Genomic DNA, 21,551 nt, shown 5'->3' with positions numbered 1-21,551 from the left:
CTTTAAAAATCTCTTTAGATTCCCCCTTTTTAACTCTTCATATTATTAGTTATCATTCCTAATTTATATGAACTGCTAATGTTCTGGACATGCAGCATTATTTTATTAACCCCACCTGCATTAAGTTGTCAAGGTTTTCATATGAACAAGATTAAAATACTATGAAAATCTAAGGCCATCGTAACAAGCACAGTTTTCTTCCATTTCTACAACCTAGATTCTGCAAGTTGATCCATATCCATACATCTCAGACAGCAGCAGTGATCTAATTTGGTTTAGAATTTATTCTTGGTTAGTTTGTATAGCACCTTTAGGGACGCAGAATTAAAGTTCAAATTTTCTGCGTATTGAAAACTCAAAGTAGTTAAATGCAGTATTCTGACTTTTTGAAGCAGCTGGACACTCATAGGCCTCACATGGCAAGGTGTAACTGGTTTTCCATTAAAATAGGGGCCTGTCTAACACAGACATATACAGATAGGATTTTACTCATGCCTGAAAACATGTCCAGGCAAAATCTAAACTGGGAGCACAGATGTAAAACTGGTACCTAAATTTTGTTTAAGTTTTTTCCAAAAAAATTACAATTCTATACAATTCTAAAGCTTTCTGTCCAGTATTCTTTGGCCCAAAAAATGAGTGAAATTTTAATGGAAAATTTAAAATTGGAAACAAATGAGAAGAATCTAAGACTACAGCCAGAATAAATTTCTCTATACATTGTATGCTACAGTGTCAGCTTAAGTATCTTGGAATTGCCAGTGTTTAAAAGATAAAATACTTAATTTGTCAGCATTGTTCTTCATACATACCGAATTGGATTTCTCAATGACTTAAATTCTTTGTAACCACCTGCAAGGTAAATAAAAAGGAGAAATCTGACCTTTTTTAGTTGGTAGTTCCTAACATAATTCATGCTTGACCTTTAGAAGGAGGAGAAGTATGCTTTTTGACTAACCGTATTTTAGATATTTTAGTTTCTGTGAGAAAATAATAGTTTGCTTATGATTTAGTATGCTATTAATAATGTTCTCTCAGCTTGGGCAAACAAGCACTAACATGGTCTGCAGCATTATATGCCAACAGGATTACAGGATTGCATGTTCCAAGCAGGCAGAATGTTCTTCATGGCTGGTTTTGCTGCATATATTGTCTGTACTAAGATCTTTATATTTAAAAACTCATTCTGGTTTTGCAAGGAGTTTGAGTGGACTTTCAAATGCGGTATGGATACTGTTGAGATCAAAAGGGTATTTTTATTTCTGCTTAAACCAGAATTTTCACATTTAAGAGAATTTAAAATTCTCTTATCAGTTTTTACCACTTTGGAATCCTCAAGTGCTGAAAGAGGAGATTGAAATTAAAGGTGCAACAGAGATGCAGATTCCTACTAACATGATTTTGTTCTGTTGTTTCAGAAATTGAGTTTCCATGGTTCTTAGTTGTTATCTTTGGAACATGTGGGCTGGCCGTAACAGTGATCTTGATCCTGCTGTCTAAACAACCAAGGTAGAGAGGTTTTATTTGTCAGAATTTATGTACTTGTAGCTTAAAAAATGGGGGGCTTCAGTTGTTTCAAATCTGGGGGACTAGAAGCTATTTTGAGCATTGTAGTCCATTCTCCTAAACTACGTGGATGCTGGTATATATACATTCTGGGCCTTCAATGGTGGGAATCTGATTACATTGACATCTCCTTTTTGGATTACAGAACATTTTATTCTACAGCATTTATGTAGTTAATTTACTTAGGCTTTGAAGGGGATTCGTTTTTTAGCCCATTCAAGTTTTGTAAATGCTGTTTTTACCCACATACTGTTCAAAAGTTTATATTTCACACAAATATATGTCTATATATTTCTTTTTGTTCCTAGACTATTCCACTAATCTCTATTTCTTCATTGAGCATAGGGGAAGAGCCTGAGGCATAGGAGAATATTTAGTCTCTGTGAATAGACTGCAGCTTCTATAAAATAAAAGGAATAAAATAAAACAAAGCACAGGATTGTGTCATTTATAAAAATTACTAAATTGTATCATTTATAAAAATGAAACAGTGTCACATACATAAGAATGTCAAAATGGTCTCAAGGTGAATTCATCTCCTAATATGTGTGTTCAGGGATAAATTTCGTCACAATAATTCAGCTTGGATGTCATCCTAGGACTGTCCTAGTCTATGGAGCAACACCATGGTCAAGTCCCAGTGCATACATGAATGTTGTTAGTGGGCTTATATATACACTTCAAAAATGAACACTAAGGTGGTCTGCACATACCAGCACGAGAACAAGTCACTGAAGAGAAAACAATATGGTATAATTGGAGTAGCTCTAAAAAAAATAATTCAGGCAAGCAGCACTATGCTTCGGTAGAGCTTCATTTCAGGAAGCCACTCCCTGCAAAGGCATCCCAGTCCCAGAGTTAAGAGCAAGGCTTCTGATACAATGCATGACAAAAGCTTGATGTGTCAGAATGGAATAAGAACAACCCGCATGTGGTACCAGGAGCTCACTAAGGTCAGCACACTGAGCAAGGAGTGGCTTCGTCACAGAGATCGTGAAGCACGTGTCTGATCAGAGTTTATTAATACATTCCATGCTAATTATGTCTGCTGGAGAAGGCTTTCCTCCACTAAGGACCCTTCATCTCAAAAGTTTTTCTGGACCTGTGGGCCTGCACCCTTTCCTTCAAACTGGTGCATATGGTGGTGGGAGTGGCAATGTCTTCTGCAGATGAGCAGGCTGCGTGGGTTTCCCATCGTGCAAAATATTCAGATTCAGTTTCCTCCTGTATCTCAAAAGATAGTAATTCATATTTTCCTTGATTCTGATCTCACAAGATCTGAAACAGGCTCTGCAGGACACATGCCATAGGGTTAGGTCATACTCTTCTAGAATTGAGATGCAGGCTTGAATTATGCAAAGCTAAGAAAGGAGCAGAGCGTAGTTCTCCCTCCTGAATGATTTCTCCAGGCAGCGAGTGGTAAAATCCTTTGTCTGTTTCGTTAGAAGCAGTAGCCAATTCTGTCAGAATAGCTGATTTGTGGATTCAACTGTAAGTGCAAGTCTTAAACTGGTACCCTGAGAGCCCAGTCAGTGCACAGCTAGCACAGTGCCTCCAGGAATTAAGTGGAAAATTACTGGATTTCTGGCTCTCATTGAGGCTTGCTGGGCAGAACTTCGAGGGTCTGCCAAAAACAAAAACAGCTGGGGAATTTGGACCTGCCATAGTTATGCAGAATGTGTCCAGATATCTCTCTAGCACTCTTTTAAGACTTGTCTGATCCTCTCTGGTCCTTGCCAAGGTCACTAACAATGCAGCAAAACTAATACTTGGACTTGGATCTACCATTCCCACAGCTTACTTTCTAATAGAGGCAAGCAACACAATATAAGGAGAATGTTGAATTTTCCTTTTAGGAACTACAGTTTATCAGTTTGCAAAAGAAGCAGAGAGGTAAAATGAAGGAGATGATAGGCATGACCTGCTAGCGTTGGATTATTATTAATGGAAAATCATCCTTCTATTAGGACTTCCCCCCCCCCCTCCCGCCCCCATAGAATTAGAAATTCACTTTATGAAGGGTTAGGACAATATGTATTTCCACAGTATGTAAATGCATAAGCAAGTTACTAGTCCTTTCTCCCCAAGGGTAAAACCCTATCATTATTATATATTACTTGTTACATTAATAATTCAGAAAACAGAAATGTCATAAAGATGGCAAAATACTAGCTTAAATTTTTGCAGTTGTGTTTCTGTTTTATTTATTATTTCTAAGGTAATTCACTCTTTCCACCAACTCCATTTTTCTGACCCCCTGTTTAAGTTTATTTGGCTTATGCAAGACAGTATACTGTGTCCCTGAAAAAATAATTGGGAAAAGTCAGTCTGCACAGTGAGTATCAGGTTCCCTTCAAAATTATGTAAAAAGGGAAACTATTGACAGAGCTCTAGGAGTTTGCTTGCTTTCTATGCAGCATTAAAATAGCAAAGATGGGATTCCAAAATGGATTCCCACATAAATATATGTGTTTTCAACAAGGAAGGTTGCAGAAAACATGGGGTTTTATTTGCAATGAGATAAAACAATCATTCTTTTCCTTAGGACTATTTGAAATTGAATCTTCAAACATGTCAGTTTTGAAGTAATTCAGTATAAATGCAATGTAAATCTCTCCTCTTTCTAACTTTCTCAAAAAGGATCACTGTCAATTAAAAGCTCTCATTTATTTTTTCCAGGTTAAAAATGCTTATTTTTCCTCCTGTGCCAGTTCCAAAGATTAAGGGGATTGACCCAGACCTCTTGAAGGTAATATTGTGCTCTGAAATCTACAGTGGGGATCACCATAGTAGTAGCAGGTGACAATTGTTACCTCAGGCAGAACAATTTTGTAGGAAAAAATTATGACATGGGGGGAGTTGCCACAGAACTAGTTTTCATTAAATAATAAAAATTTTAAAAAAGCCTTGCAACTATTACATCAGCTACAGTTATCTTTCCTTAAGTTAACATTATAAAAAGCATGAGCATTTTTATTATTTCCTTTACAATACTCATTTTTTCTTGCTTTGTAGAAGGGAAAGCTAGATGAAGTGAACTCCATCTTAGCCAGCCATGACAGCTACAAGACACAGCTTTATAATGACGACTTGTGGGTTGAGTTTATTGAGTTGGACATAGAAGACCCTGATGAAAAGAACAGAGCCTCAGATACTGACAGGCTCCTGAGTGAAGATCATCTGAAATCACACAGTTGCTTGGGAGCAAAGGATGATGATTCTGGACGGGCCAGTTGTTGTGAACCAGATATTCCAGAGACAGACTTCAGTGCAAGCGACACATGTGATGCCATCTCTGATATTGATCAGTTCAAAAAGGTAACTGAAAAAGAAGAGGATCTCTTGTGCCTTGATAGAAAAGATGAGTCATTTGCAAGCCTTGCCGACACAGACACCCGACATCTGCATATGAGTGCCCAGCCCGAAAATAGCCAGCCATGGCCACCTTTTGCAGACAGCATTGATTCAGCTAGTCCATCGGTCCATACCCAGCTAAGTAACCAGAATTCGTTGACAAGTACTGACTTTTACGCGCAAGTGAGTGATATTACTCCAGCAGGCAGAGTTGTACTTTCACCAGGGCAGAAATACAAAATGGGGAGAGCACCATGTGAAGGCTGCACAGAACAAAACTTCACCATGGACAATGCCTACTTCTGTGAGGCAGATGTGAAAAAATGTATTGCTGTGATGTCCCACGAAGAGGATGAGCCACGTATTCAGGAGCAAAGCTATAATGAGGATGCTTACTTCACCACAGAGAGCCTTACCACTACTGGTGTCAATCTTGGAGCTTCAGCAGCAGAAAACCCAAGTTCAGAGATGCCTGTCCCAGACTATACGTCTATTCATATTGTTCACTCTCCACAAGGCCTTGTGCTCAATGCAACCGCACTGCCTGTGCCAGACAAGGAATTCAACATGTCTTGTGGCTATGTGAGCACAGACCAGCTGAACAAAATCATGCCATAACTCTTGACTAGATGTGCGCAGTATTTCACAGCAGAGAGTCAGCTCGGGCTTCTGTGCTGAAACCAAAATGAAGTCTAAAAGTTTCTCGTGGTTCTTATAATTTTATCTGAAATGTTGCAACATAAAATAGTCAGCAAAATATTCCTATTGTGTTCTGTAAATATTATCTATGAATTTGTCTTGAGACTGTTTTAATAGCAGTGACTGTCTTGTTCTTGTGGGTGTTGATTTTTGTGATACTAAACATTGAAATCACTATGTTTGATGTATAGTAAATCATGCATTTTGATAAAGCTAAAATTCAGGTGGTTTAAAGTCTAAGAATTTAGTAAAAACCATGCTGTTGGCAGAGATCTTTATATCAGTAATTGGGAACTGAACATACAGGTGAAAAAAAACAAAAGTAGCTTGAATAAATAACACATCTATTTTGATTTATATAAATTAATAAAATATATTTTAATATTTTAGTCATAAAAACAAATGTTTTCTATTACACTACACACTGTAATCCAATTATGATAGCCCATCTAAGGAATGCAATTGCTGCAATCTTAAGGAGTTTTCTGTTTCATAAAAGTTTTCTTTGCAGCAAAAAGAAAAAACAGATTTTTACAGAGCCATTTTACACCTCCAAAGAAATCTGTAGAGAAATTTTGAAATATTGTAGAAACAAAGTAACTAATTCTATTACTTTCTTATAACTGAGATAGAAATACACATTCAATTTAAAGTTTTGTAGAAAACTTTAAAATACACAAAATGTGGGCAAATTATTCTGTTCATCAGATTCTGACTAATGCTACTAATATACTTTTTTATAAGCAAAATTTTGTTGACCACAGCATTCAACAGTGTGCAGCTGTATTTTTACTGAAAATTTTTGAGAATACACGAATAAGCTCCAGTAACTTAGCAGCATAACCTCTTCACATTTGAGCAACTTGTGAACCCCTACTACAGCCAAAGGTTTCACTACGCTTACTAGTTTGTGCCACATAAAGTTTTGATTAAAAAAATAAAATAAGGACTTCAGGAGTTAGCCAGCAGTTCATTTTTAAAGATACAGCAGGAATAAAATACTTCAGTGGAACACGGGGATTGAATACAGTATTGTTCAAAAATGTTTGGTTTTGCAGCCTAACTGCATCTCCTCTGACAGCGTTAGGCAGACTTGCAGAAAGAAAAGAGAGAAAACTGAAACTCAGTGGGAAAACTCCCTTTGTTCTTGTGTTTATAAAGAACTTGATGGAGCTTTGCAATGAGCTATTACTGCTTCAGAAGTTGCCTTCCTAGGCCATATCTTCATCATAGCAGGGTTCTTCTTAGAAAGTAAATAAGGACATTTGTTTCCTTTCCCTAACCCGAACAGAAGTGTATGAAGTGCAGCACATGCAGGTCTTGCTCATGATGTCTCCCACTGAATCCACTGATGCTCTCTTTGCGACCAACCGCTACAGGACTGGGCCCAACCATTGGGTGGGGTTTTTAAGTTTAGCACGTACTTTATGGTAAATGTGCATTAGATAGTCTGCTAATTTGCTGCTATATTTTTCTAACAGCTACATTATTTACTTTCATATAAAATTTCATAGATGATAGACACTAATGCAAGTAATGCCTATGTGTGTGTTTTGAAGAAGTTTCTTACTCTGTTTCTATTGCCAAAAATAGTTAAATACCTCAGTCAAACTCAGAATGTCATTTTGGTACTTTATTGGTCACACAAGCCATTATACACCGGTCAGAAGATGTGTCTTTCAGTTTCTATTTAACTTTCCTTATGTCAGTGTTTTGTTTGTTTTTCTCAAAGTTTAATAAATGTATTGTTTTTGATCTGTCCTGACACAGTGTGTTCTATTGCACATAATTAATTTATTAATTTTTTTTTATGGAAAATAGGTGTTTTACTAGGAGGCATCAAGTATTTCTCATTGAATCAAGTAGAATGCAGCTTTCCTTGGAATAGAAGCAATGCCTAATGAGATCAGTGTTTTCACTGATTGATATGTGTACTGTTAAAAATAGAAACACAGCCTAAATTTATAGATGGAGATAGGACATGCTGTACCCAGAACTGGCCAAGGCATGTGTTACTAATTTAGCAGACCAGTTTACCTTTGGCTGGAACAGCCTGAGGTTGCAAGTAAATAAGCCACACTAGCTCAAGATTTACACCTATAGTTCAATCCACAAACCAGATACTCTGACAAACCTTGATAGTTTCTTCCAGTGATAGTTAAAACATAGCAGTATGTCAAATATTCTGTCTCTGTAGAAAATGACATACCTTGAACGTCTCCCAGTGTGTAACTTAGTAATGTACTATTGCCTCTCTTCTCTCACTAGAGGTAGGGAGGGAGCGGTCGGAGGAATCCAACTAGACAAGGGTAAGCCGTTTCCTCCCAAGGGAATCAGGGCTTCAGTTCCTCTACACAGTCATCCAGTCCCATCTAAGTCGTGTAATAAGGCTTCCAGGTGCTGGTCCAGAAGAGCACAGCGTGCATTCATTTTGTCTCATCTAAAAGCCTCAATGATGGTAGATGCCCAAATTTTGGCAGTTGAGTTGATCCACAGTAGGAGAAAACAGCTCCAGGAATGTAAACATCTTTGTGTCAGGTAGGTCTAAGCTACCAATATAGCTGTTAATCTGAAGAGCTGCTTAGCTGACCAGATATAGGTGTCTGCTTTAGGTAAGCTGATTAGGGCTCTCCACTCTTCAGACTTGAATGGGAGCATGGGCATCTTGTTCCCATTCAGACACCAGATTTATATGTTAATTAAGGCATCTTGATGGAAATTTTACCTTAACTGTTGGACAAGATAAGTCATAGAGGGGCACCAGTGTTCTTTTATGGTTTATACTGTCTGTAGAAACAACTATCTCTGTAGAACTCGGTGCAAATGAACAATGAAGATGAATATGTATGCTTGCTTATGCCTCCTGCTTGCAGAATTAAGCTTCAGAAGGCTTATGCCTTTTATAAGGCTCTAAAAATACCTGAGCTCGAGTGGGAGTTGGAGGATTCACAGTTGGACTTAAAGAAATGGCAGTGAAGACAAGTACGCCAGTGCTATGTGGGGAACTCCAGCTCCCACTACTCTCACCTGTGCCAGTTCCAGTGCACTCTGCCAGTGCCCTTCCATGAGCTGATCCAAGTTTCTAAAACCCGCGAAAGTTGTGACAGTATCAGAAGTTACCTGCTGTTGAATAATGAGTTAAACTGACTGAGCAAAGTGTTGGATGAGTATCAGGAAAGAAAGGCAGGACCACATAGCCAGGAGCAAAAGAATGGGGAGCCAGAGTGATCTTCCCAGGAATATCTTCTTGGTGAAAACAGCTCTCTCATGCAGCTCACACATGCAGACAAGAAACAGGAAGAATAGACAACTCAAGGTAGGTGTGTGTTTGCAGGGACATGGTGTAATGACCACTTGTGATGGTAACTATCACCTAGGTCAGCTTAAAGGCACTTTGGAAAGCCAGCTTGAGCTCCCTCTGACCTCCAGCAGCAGTGCAGCTCAACTAATCACATGCCTAATGACTGCAGCCTCTGTACAGTTCATATGTGGGTGCTTAGAAGAGAAATCCAAGTGTCAACCTCCAGTTGACTCTGAACTTTACATTTTATGGTGGCAATCCACTGTTCTACAGAACACAGCAACCTATTATTTCAAGATACGATACACTCACCAGACACAGAAAAGCTTGAATTAATGTGGTTCCAAAGCAACCTGTTTATTTACTTTCACCTTTTCTTTGAAGTGAGGGAATATATACAGAAAGAGGCTCTCTCTCTACAGAAAGAGCCTCTGGACCAGTAATTTTTTATCTTCTCTCTTATTCACACTGATACATAATGCTACATATTGTCCCACTACCAGACATATGAGTCAATGCAAAAGTGACAGAATTCATTATTTTAGAAATGCCTACTAAAATGGTACTTTTAAAGTTTAATCAATGATTAGAATGTTCAAGGTGAAAAGAAACAGACAACCCAGAGGGACATTGAGTTTTTTGGTGGTAAACCCAGTAACTAACTGAATTGAAGCTTTTCACACATAAACCGGACACACTTCCCATTCTTGGAATGACATTTTACTCATATATCGCCTGGCAGAGGCTAGTCTATATACATGTATGTATTTGGAAACCATGTTGGTTCTCAACAGCCAGGAGGACTCAAGTTGCTCTGCTGGTTGCCATTTGGTGTCATCAAGAAGGACACTCAGTTTGGAAGAACCTCTTTTGGGTTTGAGTCTCTTTTCTCCATCAGAGAAAATGTGCATTTCCAAGGCTTCAAGTTGCTGTTACAAGAAAATGAAACAGCAACATCTAGACCAGTTTCCATGAAGATAAACAATTTTGTCAAACATAATGACTTACACTTCTACTCTTTACTACTTGAGTTGAAATATTTTTCCTGACTGATGATACAGGTGGTGAGATCAACAGATTATGAGAGCTGTTTGGTGAAATGCTAAATGAAAATTAGCATTATCAAAGGTATGTTTTGTATTTCAAAATAGGAGGAGTATTAAAGAAGTGATGAGTGTTCTAAGTTTTTAGAAATGCTTCAAGTTAATGATGGCAATCTGTGTTGGGAACACTCTACTGCCATTCACCACATATGCATCAGCACAGTTGGAATAATTGGAAATAATGCTCTGCTTCAAAGAGAAACTTAAAATCATTTGACATGCAGCCACAGGCAAACTTTTTTCCTGCACTGAGATGTGCTGTCTCAGGGGCTCATTACAGATACACTACAAAAAGGAGTGCCTGATTTGAGAGGAAAAGGGAGAAAACATTTAGAGCATGTTGTTATTTTTATTAAAGAAGCAACGCTAACTTGGGGGCAAGCAAAGAGATAAACACTACAGAAAAATTACTTTTTCATTACCCATTTTTCAGTTCTAATTTAGAATATCTTAGTTCACTTGAACAGTGGAATTGGTAAGAATTTAACTAGCTTTTATAGCAAATTGACTTTGAGGAAATATCAGTGGATGTATTTCTCTCTTGGAACTGCTTCTGGTTAAATGTAATTTTACAGTACAAATTCTTCTTTCCAACTAATCATTATTAATTTCACACAGTTGGTGCTTTAACTGCCATAGAAAACATGCCCTCAGGCCACACAGAACCAAGATGCAGCTCAAATCCATTTCCATGATTTGTGTATTGCTTAAACACTCTGGCATAACTCTATTGAGGAAGCATTTCCCCGCCTTCTCTAATCAGGGCTTTTAGAGAGAGTAGGCAACATTCAGAAACAGATGGAAAAAAGAAACAGCAACAGTGGTTACAGAACCAGGTGCACTGGATCAGCTGCCAGGACTCACAACGCACAGGGTAATTAGATGTAGGTGGAGCTGCAGGAGTGCTGTGGATGACAACTGCAGTCAGTAGCTGTAGTGAAAAGCAGATGTAGCTGTTAAAATAGATGCATCTAGTAAATTGACACAACTGTCTGACAGATTTAATCTTTTTCACTACAGGCTTTGGTATTTCTTTTGTGTAATATGAACTTCTTTATTCTAATACATGAAATTTAGATGACTAATGATACATTATCTTCCTGAAATTAGTCAAGAGGACGCAGAGGATCCTTACACATTATGTTACAAATTTTGAGAGAACATAGCTGACCATAGCTCCTCCAAACTGGAAGGAATAAAAGTCTACAGAAGGTTTAGTGGGAGTAAAAGCAAAGTTGAAGAGCTGACAACTTTCTGTAGTTTTCCATCACAGATGCTATAAATGATGCTTCCACTACTGTCCTTGGTCTGCTTCCAACCTCAAGCTGAAGGAAATAAAATTTGTTCCATAAGAGACACCTGAGGCCTAGGCATGCCAGGAAACTGATTCCTCACACCTTTTTCTTTAGGAAAATTAATAGAACATATATTTTGCATTTTTTTTTTTTTTTTTTTTTACTTGCTGCTGAGATCTTAGGACATTATACCAGAAAGACAAAGTACAGAGCCATACAGTGTCAGGCAATTTTCTCATACTAAGAAAGAAGTTAAATTTTCTGATGTGTTTCACAGCAGCTGTCTGTGTAGTACATACAATGCTACAATCTTGAGTTACGAACAAAGGAAGTACCAACCTTGCCCTTCTGAATGGAAAACTTCAGGAACTAATCCTCTGAGCCAACTAAATGAACTTCACTTAGAAGAGTAAGCACAAGCTTGGAAAGTTCCCAAAGACAACATGATTCCTCGCAAAACTGTGCTACCAAAAGAGTGGATCCAATCCTTCTTCAACAGTTCTCTGACTTCCACATGCTTGTTATCCAGAGATGTTGCATTCATTACGAGCACCCTGTCCTCCATCTGTAGCCTAGCTGCGTGGGATTCCTTAGGCTAAGTTTTTAACTAGGTGTTGGAATTCTTGCTTTGTCATGGCATATTTTTGGATGGAGGTTCCTGGGATGCGTTGATGATAACTTCCTTCTCCCAGGAATGCATGCTTTAACCTGGCACTGATAGTTGAGCACTGCCACAAACAAATACAATAAAACAGAAGTACATGTGTATTACAAGTTGTCATCCTGCTTCCTTAGTGTAGTAAATGATGCTTTAGACACAAGAATTCCTTTCTCACAAGACCACCCCCAACTGTTCAACTTCCACAGAAGATGGGCTAGGAAGAAATTAATGGAGGGAAAAGTAAAAAACAAAAAACAAAAGAAAACAAACAAAATACTGTCCAAATGGACTCCTTAACATAGAATTAATAAGACCAGATTTGCTAATGTTTGGAAAATGTAGTGCCTAACAACGAAGTATGTTCTTATGGTGTACTAGACGTATTTAAGAAAACATGCTCCTTGCCAGTCTGACACATACGCACATGTTTGTGTTGTTCAAACACTCAAGACCATTGTGATTTTTTTAGGAGTATAAGCAAACCAGGTCAGAAGTTCAGCATTACTTTAAAAGCACAATACATCTAGAATTACAAATAAATTATAAAACTATAACTAGAATAATTGTCCTTAAAAATGAAATTACAATAGTTTGACCCATCAGTATGTGAACAGAAAAATAAATCTGATGTAAATGGGAAAGCACAGGAACCTGACTAGGTTACTTAGGAAGCCAGTGGAAGCAATACAATCACTTTTCTTGACTTCATTCTTCTTTCCCTATTACTCTTCATCCCTAAGGTTTATCGGTCATCTTTGTCTTGTCCTATTTAAACTGTATAGAATATCTATCTGTTAAATGCTACCAAGCAAAAAATGTTTTGTAGGCTTGCGCCATGGCTTGAAGGACCGAGCTTTGTCACAGTTGGAATGCTGGCATGGCTGCAGCATAATTAGTAAATAGCAATTTGTAAAGTGAAAATCTTTTGAGGAGAAAAATATTCTAGTGACTTCAAGTTTTACAGAAGCAAATTATCAAAACCAATGATCTATTTTTGCATAATTAACTTCTTTCTGAAACTGACTCCATGTAAATGATATTAATATACTCTAATGAAGAACACACAGCATAAGAATAATGTGCAGATAGAAACTTTCTTCCTTGCGGCATAGACTAAACTTTTGTAGTAATGTAATTAATTATTTAGTCTGTGATTTCTGTTTAGGCATGCATACCTATGTATATCCTTAAGAAAATTTAAACAAAGTCAACATAAATGATCATCTGTCTCAGACAAAGAGCAAGAAAGCCGTGCTACAAATTAATGTTTTCATAGAATCACAGATTGTTTGGAAGGGACCTTAAAGATGATCTAGTTCCAACCCCCCTGCCATGGGCAGGGGCACCTTCCGCTAGACCAGGTTGCTCTAAGCCCTGTCCAGCCTGGCCTTGAATGCTTTCAAAGTCAGGCCTCCTGAAGGGTAGTGAGCTTGCTGTGTGCCTTCCTCGCTGCCCTAAAGATCTCGGACTCCACCATTTCACGGTCACTGCAGCCACGGCTGCCCTAGAGCTTCACCTTTCCCTCCTTGGTGAGAACAAGGTCCAGCATAGCACCTCTCCTCGTTGGCTCCTCTGTTCCTGGGAGAAACAAGTTATCATCAATGCATCCCAGGAACCTCCTGGATCCCTTACGCTCTGCTGTGTTGTGCCTCCAACAGGTATCGAGTTGATTGAAGTCTCCCATGACGACCAGCATTGGTGAACATGAGGCTGCTCCTATCTGTCTATAAAGGGTCTCATCCGCTCGATCTTCCTGGCTGGGTGGCCTGTAGCAGACCCTGATTATAATGTCATCTGTCCCTGCCCTCCCTATAATCCTGACCCATAAGATCCTGGTCAGCTCCTCAACCATGCCCAGGCAGAGCCCCACACATTCCAGCTGGTCATCGACACAAAAGGTGACACCCCCTCCTCATCTCCTGTCCCTGTCCTTCCTGAAGAGCCTGATCCTTCCATTCCAGCACTCCAACATGTCACAGCAGCCATCCCACCATGTCTCCACGCCAGTAAGACCATAGCCCTGCAGGTGTACACACATCTCTAACTCCTCCTGTTTATTCCCCAAGCTACATGCGTTGCACAGAGGCATTTAAGCTGGGCCCCCCCCCAGTGAAACTGATTTACTGGCTGGAATGCTGGAATTCCTTTGTGCCACTCTTTACTCCTTGTGCTGTTTTTACTCTTGCTTGGGTGATGGTTGAGACTTTTAAAACAAAAATATTGTTCTGACAAACTAAATGACTGCAAAGATCTCTTAGGCTGTAATGACATACAAGGGGCTTTTCTCCTCTTGGAAACAGCACGTACTAGTCTGTCTATGCAACAAAGCGCTGGAACATGGTGTCTACCTTCAATACCATATGGCTAAATATTTTCTCAATATTTATGCTGCAGACAAACACAGGCTACTCCAGACAAAGACTTGTAGACAGCGTGAAACAGTGAGCTGGTTTTCCACCTGTAGTAATTATAAAGTTATTTCAGAAGGCAAACCAAAGCCATTTTAAATTGCCCATGTCATACGGCTAACACAGAAGATGATTGTGTCATTTTAGAACTGACCCTGACGGCTCCTTCTGGAGATTACAAAATCCAGGTTTTTACAGAGTCACAGAATGATGCACATTTTAGAAGATTCCATTTACAATTTACCTAGTGTTTACCTGCCTTTTTTTTTTTTAATTTCTAGTTCATCCTGCATGACAGAACACTCCTGTTGAGATTACAAGAATATGGAATTCATATAAGCAACATCAGAAATTTATTGCCTACCAGTGTCCTGTTACAAATAATTAAACTTGTACCTTGATACGTATCATAAACACTAATGCTAAGCCATTATTTTTTCAATTACTGAAGCTGTAAAGCAAAGATTAGGTCATTCTCTGCCAAGCAAAAAGACACAAGAACATAAAAAAAAAAAAAATTGTGGAAGAACATTTCTGTTTTGTTTCTGAACAAAACAACAGCTCAACCACATGCTGAAACTGAGTACCCTTTTATGTGATTTGATGACTCCAGTTATGAGGATAAGGTCACATACATAGTCTCTCTCTCTTTTTTTTTTTTTTCCTAAAACCTTCAACTCCAAGGAAACAAACATGCATGAGTGATGGTAACACGCAATCAACTGTTCTTACTGAGGTCACTTTAATGGCTACATGTATTATTTTTATAGATATATTTGCCTACACAGATATATATCTTTATTTATATATTTAAATATCTATACTTAAATGTGTTCTACTATATTAACCTACTTAATAAAGATGGATTTCTATGTGTTTGTGTATATTTGTTTTCATTCTTTGGACAAACACAGAACATTTTGGATAATGAAACAGAAATGGGTGCTCCTGTACCAAAAAATCCCTCCTGACAGACAACTTTCATCGCCTAAAGCAGAAGAATAAATCTTTTTAGCAAGAGGAATACAACATAGTAAACAGCATGCTGGTGCCCAAGATGTATAACAGTACAATTTATCCCTGTTTTACTAAGCTACTCCGCAGCCTGACACTATAGTGTATGAAACGTGGATGAGTGCTCTAGCAGCCTAGAGCAGGTTAAAACCTATGGTCTTGCTTCTATGTGCTCTTCAGAATAAGAGAAAACTATCATTTTGTAAACTGAGTTGGATCTTGGCAAACCTTAACTCTGCAAATGCAGCTGCCACATTCTCCTGGTATGGCTGGAGTTGTAAGGAAGGGTATTAAAGACCACCAAAATGTAATAATAACATGAAGATCAGTAAAAAATTGCTCAAGCCTATGCCTAACCATGACCTTTTAAACCTACACAGATGATGCTGTTTACAAGAAATTGCATAGGAACATGGCTGGGATTGCCATGTCATAGGTCTTTGGCACAGAAGTTTCTCGCACAGGGATGCTCATAATGACAACAAAAGGTGTGAGAGACTGACCTGAAATCAGACTCCACTGCCCATTGTCTCAAAGATTGGTATGAGAAGCTGAGATGGAATTCCACCAATCCATTGTCTCAGAGATGGGTGGGAGGAGTTGAGATAAGACTCCAATATCCATTGCCTGGGAGAAGGGTGTGAGGAGCTGAACTGGGACTCCACCATCCATTGCTTGAGCGATGAGTGGGAAAGGGCTGAGATAAGGCCCTTCCATCCATTACCTGAGGATTGGTGTCAGGAATTGCTGCCGATTATCCCAAGAACTGCTGCAGACACGTGCAGTTGAGGAGCTGGCTGCTCCAGCCAGCTCCAGCCAGCTGCCTGGTCCAGCCTGGCTGGACCAGGGAAACTGGTCCACCGGGAATGTGTAACATGTGACATGAAGAACAGAGGTACCCTCCCCAACTCATTATAAAAGGGGGAAAAGGTAATCACGAAAGAGACCCACTGCAATGAGGATGACTGCAGGAGGACACCTCCATGAGGACACTCTCCACCAATGACTACTACGGACCCTGAGGGACACTCTCCATGAGACATCACCATGAGAGCAACTCCATCAGGACACCTCCAAGGGTACCTTCAAGGGGATGACTCCAGAAGGACACCTCCACGAGGACACCCACCTCCGATGACTACTACGGACTCTTGGGGGGCACTCTGCTCCGATACCAACTACGAATCCTGAAGGACCCTCACTACCTCTGACGACAGATCCCCAGGACACCGCTGTACCCATGGTGGTGAGTGACTCTCTCTCTCTCTTTCCACCCCAAACTCTTGCTTCATTTCCATCCTTTTTCCAATCTGTCCTATTGCTATCCCCTGTATTACAATATTTCCCTTTTTTATAATAATTGTCTTTTCATAATAAACCAACTGATCAGTTACGGTACTTGACCTCTTTTGTGTCTTAATTTCACTCTTGGGATCATGAACAAAACAGGGTCCAACACTGGGGTTTTCTCCAGTCAGACCCTGACAAAAGGCATTTGTGTTTTCCATTCATTTTAGAAACCCTCTGTAGATTGCACTGTATTAATACGGCATCACCCCGCTACGTACTGGTTTCCGCCAGAAAAGACCTCCCTACTTGCCCAAAACACAGTGAATGCCAGATATTTTTTCAGTGACCTCCAGATTCTTGAGCTGTCTTGCCAGAGAAGTCACTACCCTATAAATAGGCAAAAATCCAGAATGAACTCTAAATGAACTATAGAAAAACTCTCATTTTTGGAAGTTGCAGTACTAAGCTGCTTACTAGTTTAGCATCAATATTTTTAAAGCTAAAACAAAAGAGTATCTGAGACTGCCAAACCTGTAAGCCAAATTCATGTTCTACTCCTGTCTTATAGTTCCATGTATTCCTGTGCCAAAATCTGCCATACGTACCAAAATTTTTGAATGGGTTTTGGGGGGTTTAACTGAAGGACGACTGTAAGTGTGTAACAGATTTTGTAAAAATTGGTCAGTGAAGCGGGGAAAACGAGCTTGAAAACGTGAGCAGCGTGTACTGAATTTCCTGAGAGACAACAGGAGTACCTCTTTCCCTACTAGCATCCACCACTGTGACACACTTGGCAGCGAGTCCTGTTCCCACCTGTACCTCCGCTGCGTATCTTCTACCCACAAATATTATTTTCGCCACTTAGTCTATCTCAATATCCCAGCGGACACCAACCCCCAGGCACTCTAATAAAGCAGCTGCCTGCAAACAGCACTTGTGACCATCACTCATAGGTTGTTATTTCTCTGGATGTTCTCAAGCATGCTCTCGCTGCTTCTGATCTGCATGGCAGGCAGTTCTGCTCTTGAGGACAGCATCAACAAGCATTCAAAATGTAACATCTTCCCTCTCTATTACAAACAGATCACTCAAGAATGTTATGGAGTATTTAGCAATTCTGAGAACAAGCCCATTTATTCTAGCCTGCAGATGTGGCTCTAGGAATATCATTTTCATCAGCCTGTTTCTGAAAAAAATCTATGTTGATAAAGTAAATGAACAGTTGTTTCTGGCTAAGCCCAAGCCTGTAAAACAGCTATCTTTCAGATTATGCCATAAAACAATCTTCTCCTTGAAGATATTCCAACTTGACAAGGCCATGGTCAACCCATTCTAGTTTTGAAGCCGGCCCTGCTTGGAGAAGGGTTTTGAACTGGGCGAGCTCCAGATGTCAACTCCAAGCTAAATTCTTTGGTGATTCTCTTAAGTATAACAAACGGTCACGCACCCAGCACCAAGCCCAAAGCCTTGTTATGACCGTTTAAATGACAAAATGGCTAATTGTCTTTTCTGTGAAGTTTTCAGCAAGGGTATCTACCCAAGAAGCCTATTCTACAGTTACGACATTTACTGATATGAACCCAACTGCTGAAGAGCCTAGGAAAGAAGCAATTTATACCTAGTCAGGTGAGAATAAGCTGCGGGGAGGGGAGGAGGGGGAGAGAAGGGGAGGGTTTTGTCTTCCTGTGGGACAACAGGGCTTGGATGAATCTGATTTAATGGCTATGTTATTCAGCAACCCAGCGGGTAACTACCAGTCCTACCTGTCTATTAAAAAAAAAAAAAAAGAAAAAAAGCCTGGCACAATACTAAGTATTTTAGGACAGAGCAACCTTAGCAGGAGTTGCTACTAAATTTCAGTTACAGAAAAAAAGCAATGGCATCAGCTTGCTCCTTTTCATACTTAAGCTGAACAAACAATTTCCCAGCAGCGTAAACCCTCTGTCACCACCAGCAGCATATTCGTACACTGCCCGCCACGAGCAGACAGCATCCTGCTTGTGGTGTTGACCTCCAGCTCCACAGCCCTGGGATTCAGAATCGCTTCTTGCTGCTTTGGCTGTTGTTTGTGGGCTGCCGAGACCTGGGTCCTGCTGTTCCCTACCCCCAGCCCGTTGCTCTGGTACAGACAAAGCAACATGGTGGCCTGGAGAGACCACGGGGTCCAGGCGATGGTTCTTCCCTCCATAAATAGCACAATCCTTACAAAGCTGCTCTGTCTTCTTGCCTTCAGAAAATGGAACGTTTGGAAAGGAAAGCAATAGAGGGAAGAAACCGGGCTCCCTACGTCTTCAGTACTTCAGATTTGGAGGACTCCTGGGTTAATGGTTGGGCTTGATGATCTTAAAGGTCTTTTTCGACCTAATTGAATCTATGATTCTATGATTGCATGTCTTGGAAACTTTTCTTAGAAGCCCTTTGTGGTAATTTCCCTCAGGAAAAGGAGTGATAGACCAGGGAGAATCACGGCTTGGTAGCCCTCATTGCATGCACAGTATAAATACTGAAAAACCTGAGATAAAAGGAATCAATCAATTGATCAATCTAACGCTCACAGATGTGCTCCCATCCAGTGCCTATTTGCTGCTGTTCAAAGGAACATTCACTCACATATGGGGCTCCCTCTCAGCTGAGGTTAATGTCGATGTGAGGAGCCATTTGATAAACCAATTCACAGGCTACACAGAGGAATGAAAACAGGGCCTCAACAGGTGCTCTGCTGGGGTAGTTTGGCTTGTGTGGGTATTTTGGTGAGGCAGGGAGCACTTGCACTGCCCTTGCGGCTGTGTCAGGGCAGCATCGGGGTGCACTGCCCCCAGCTCCCGTCACACCGCTCCGACGGGGCGGTTGTCGCGCCGGGACCTGTGGCGAGCCATCGAGGACCGCCACGGGCGCCGCTCCCATCCCCCTCAGCATCCCCCAGACACTCCCGCCCTCAGGGCCTCAAAAGAGCTCCCACCGCGGACGTGCGGTTGAGCCGACCAGAGGACGTGCGGGGAGGGGAGCGCCCCCCCCCCCCCAGGGTCGGTGGTGGTGCGCTCCGTCGGCAGAGCGGAGTTCCTGCCTTCCGGTGGGCGCGCTGAGGGGAGCTCGGGGTTGTCGGCGTCGGGAGCGGGTCGTCGTGCGGTGTTTGCTGGTTATGCCAACGCACTGAGGAGAAACAGGCGGTACTTTGGGCTCCCGGTGCTCCTGAGGCTGTGAGAAGGTGTTACTTCTACCCAGGGCGCTATCTGCAGGCAGACTGCAGAAGTGGGAGAGGGGAAGGAGGTCGCCAGGGCTTCGTGGGCGCGGGCGGTGGGGTTTGCAGAGGTGCCGCCGATGGCTCTGCGCTGTTGGGGCTACCTGTGAAACCGGGTGAGGGGGTGGAAGGGGCCCACAAGTAGGTGCCACTGGGGTGGCAATAACTTTGATCTGCAAACGATGTTTTAAATGTACCCCGGGTCTTCAAAGAGTAGTTAAAACGAGATTTTGGTCAACGCAGATAACTATCTTAAAGGACGGTAGAGTCCAGAGACTATTGGAGTGCCTGGTATTGAGTAACTGAGATATTTGATTAAGCTTTGCAGTTAAAAATTAGTATCTACTTCTCTTTTTTTTTTTAATTATTTTTAATAAATACAGGTTTCACTGTTACATGAAGTGAAAATGAAACCTTAAATTCCAAAATTAAATAATCAGCTACAATACCTAGGATACTTGGACAGCAAGGACAGCAAGGGTTTAAAGAAACATTAAGTAAAGGTGTCCATTTTCTGACAGACAAAAGTCCATTTTAAATCTTTGATTTTCCTTCTGGAGAAATAAATATCATAGTTCAAAGCAGGGGTGGGAGGCTTAGCAAAAATATTGGAAAATATATACAATAATTAAATACACAAAAATAAAAGTGATTCATTTTCCTGCTGGAAGAAACTCAACATTAATAGTACAACATATTGGGTTCTTCATCAGGGACTGTAGTGATAGGACAAAGGGTAATGGGTTCAAACTTAAACAGGGGAGATTTAGGTTAGATCTAAGGAAAAAGTTCTTTACTGTGAGGGTGGTGAGACACTGGCACGGGTTGCCCAGAGAAGCTGTGGCTGCCCCATCCCTGGCAGTGTTCAAGGCCAGGCTGGACAGGGCTTGGAGCAACCTGCTCTAGTGGGGTTGGAACTGGATGTTCTTAAGGTCCTCTCCAACCCAAACCAGTCTATGATTCTATGATTTCGTGGTAGAGTTCAGCAGGAGTTTTATTCCCAGTGGCACTGTTGCCTAATGCTGCCAAGTGCTGAGCACATCCTATCTTCTGAGAAAACAAATGATGCCATGGAATTAGGAAATACACAAACAAACCAGCATGCAACATGGCAGCTCCCATCCTCTGTCAAAATTTAGAGGATAAAAGAGCATGATGAGAAGAAATGGTGATTGGCAGATCACATACTGACCATGATAATGACTGGAAAAATCAGGGCTTGGCACGTATAGCGTGAATAATAGCTTGGATGATTTATCAATTTATAGAATATTAAGATATGTAATTGTTTTGCAGAATTGAATGTCCTGAATAAATATTTTAAAATACTTTAAGTCATTGTATTGTAATAAGAGAAGTCAGTAAGATTGCTAACTTTGTAAAAAAGTCACTAATTTAACTTAGAAATGTGAGTTCTTGAACGTTACATATATTCTTAAAAACTGTCGATTAAAAAAAAAAGTTACTTTAGCTTTATCTAATGAATTAGTTTTAATCGCTCTAAGAAAAGAGTGGATACAAGAGAAAAAATAGTATTAAACACACAGAACCGATATCTTCATATTACTGCTTTGGTGAAGAAGTTACATGCGCATGAAGACTTGTAAATATTGAATGACTAA

The 21,551-nt window shown here is 40.3% G+C and overlaps 1 protein-coding gene across 2 annotated transcripts in view; it reads left to right on the top strand.

Moving 5' to 3' along the window:
* GHR (growth hormone receptor) overlaps nt 1-7,384 on the top strand; it is a 124,337-nt gene extending 116,953 nt beyond the window's left edge. For both annotated transcript variants that reach the window (XM_030470133.1, XM_030470134.1), the window contains 3 exons: nt 1,419-1,509; nt 4,246-4,315; nt 4,582-7,384. In XM_030470133.1, the coding sequence (XP_030325993.1) occupies nt 1,419-1,509; nt 4,246-4,315; nt 4,582-5,538 (1,118 nt within the window). In that variant the 3' untranslated portion in view covers nt 5,539-7,384. The remainder of the gene's footprint in view (nt 1-1,418; nt 1,510-4,245; nt 4,316-4,581) is intronic.
* Nucleotides 7,385-21,551: the final 14,167 nt, after the last annotated feature.

The sequence above is a fragment of the Strigops habroptila genome, chromosome Z (genome assembly GCF_004027225.2).
Source record: "Strigops habroptila isolate Jane chromosome Z, bStrHab1.2.pri, whole genome shotgun sequence".
In the NCBI taxonomy this organism is placed as follows: Eukaryota; Metazoa; Chordata; class Aves; order Psittaciformes; family Psittacidae; genus Strigops; species Strigops habroptila.
This window is presented reverse-complemented; position numbering and strand designations above follow the sequence as displayed.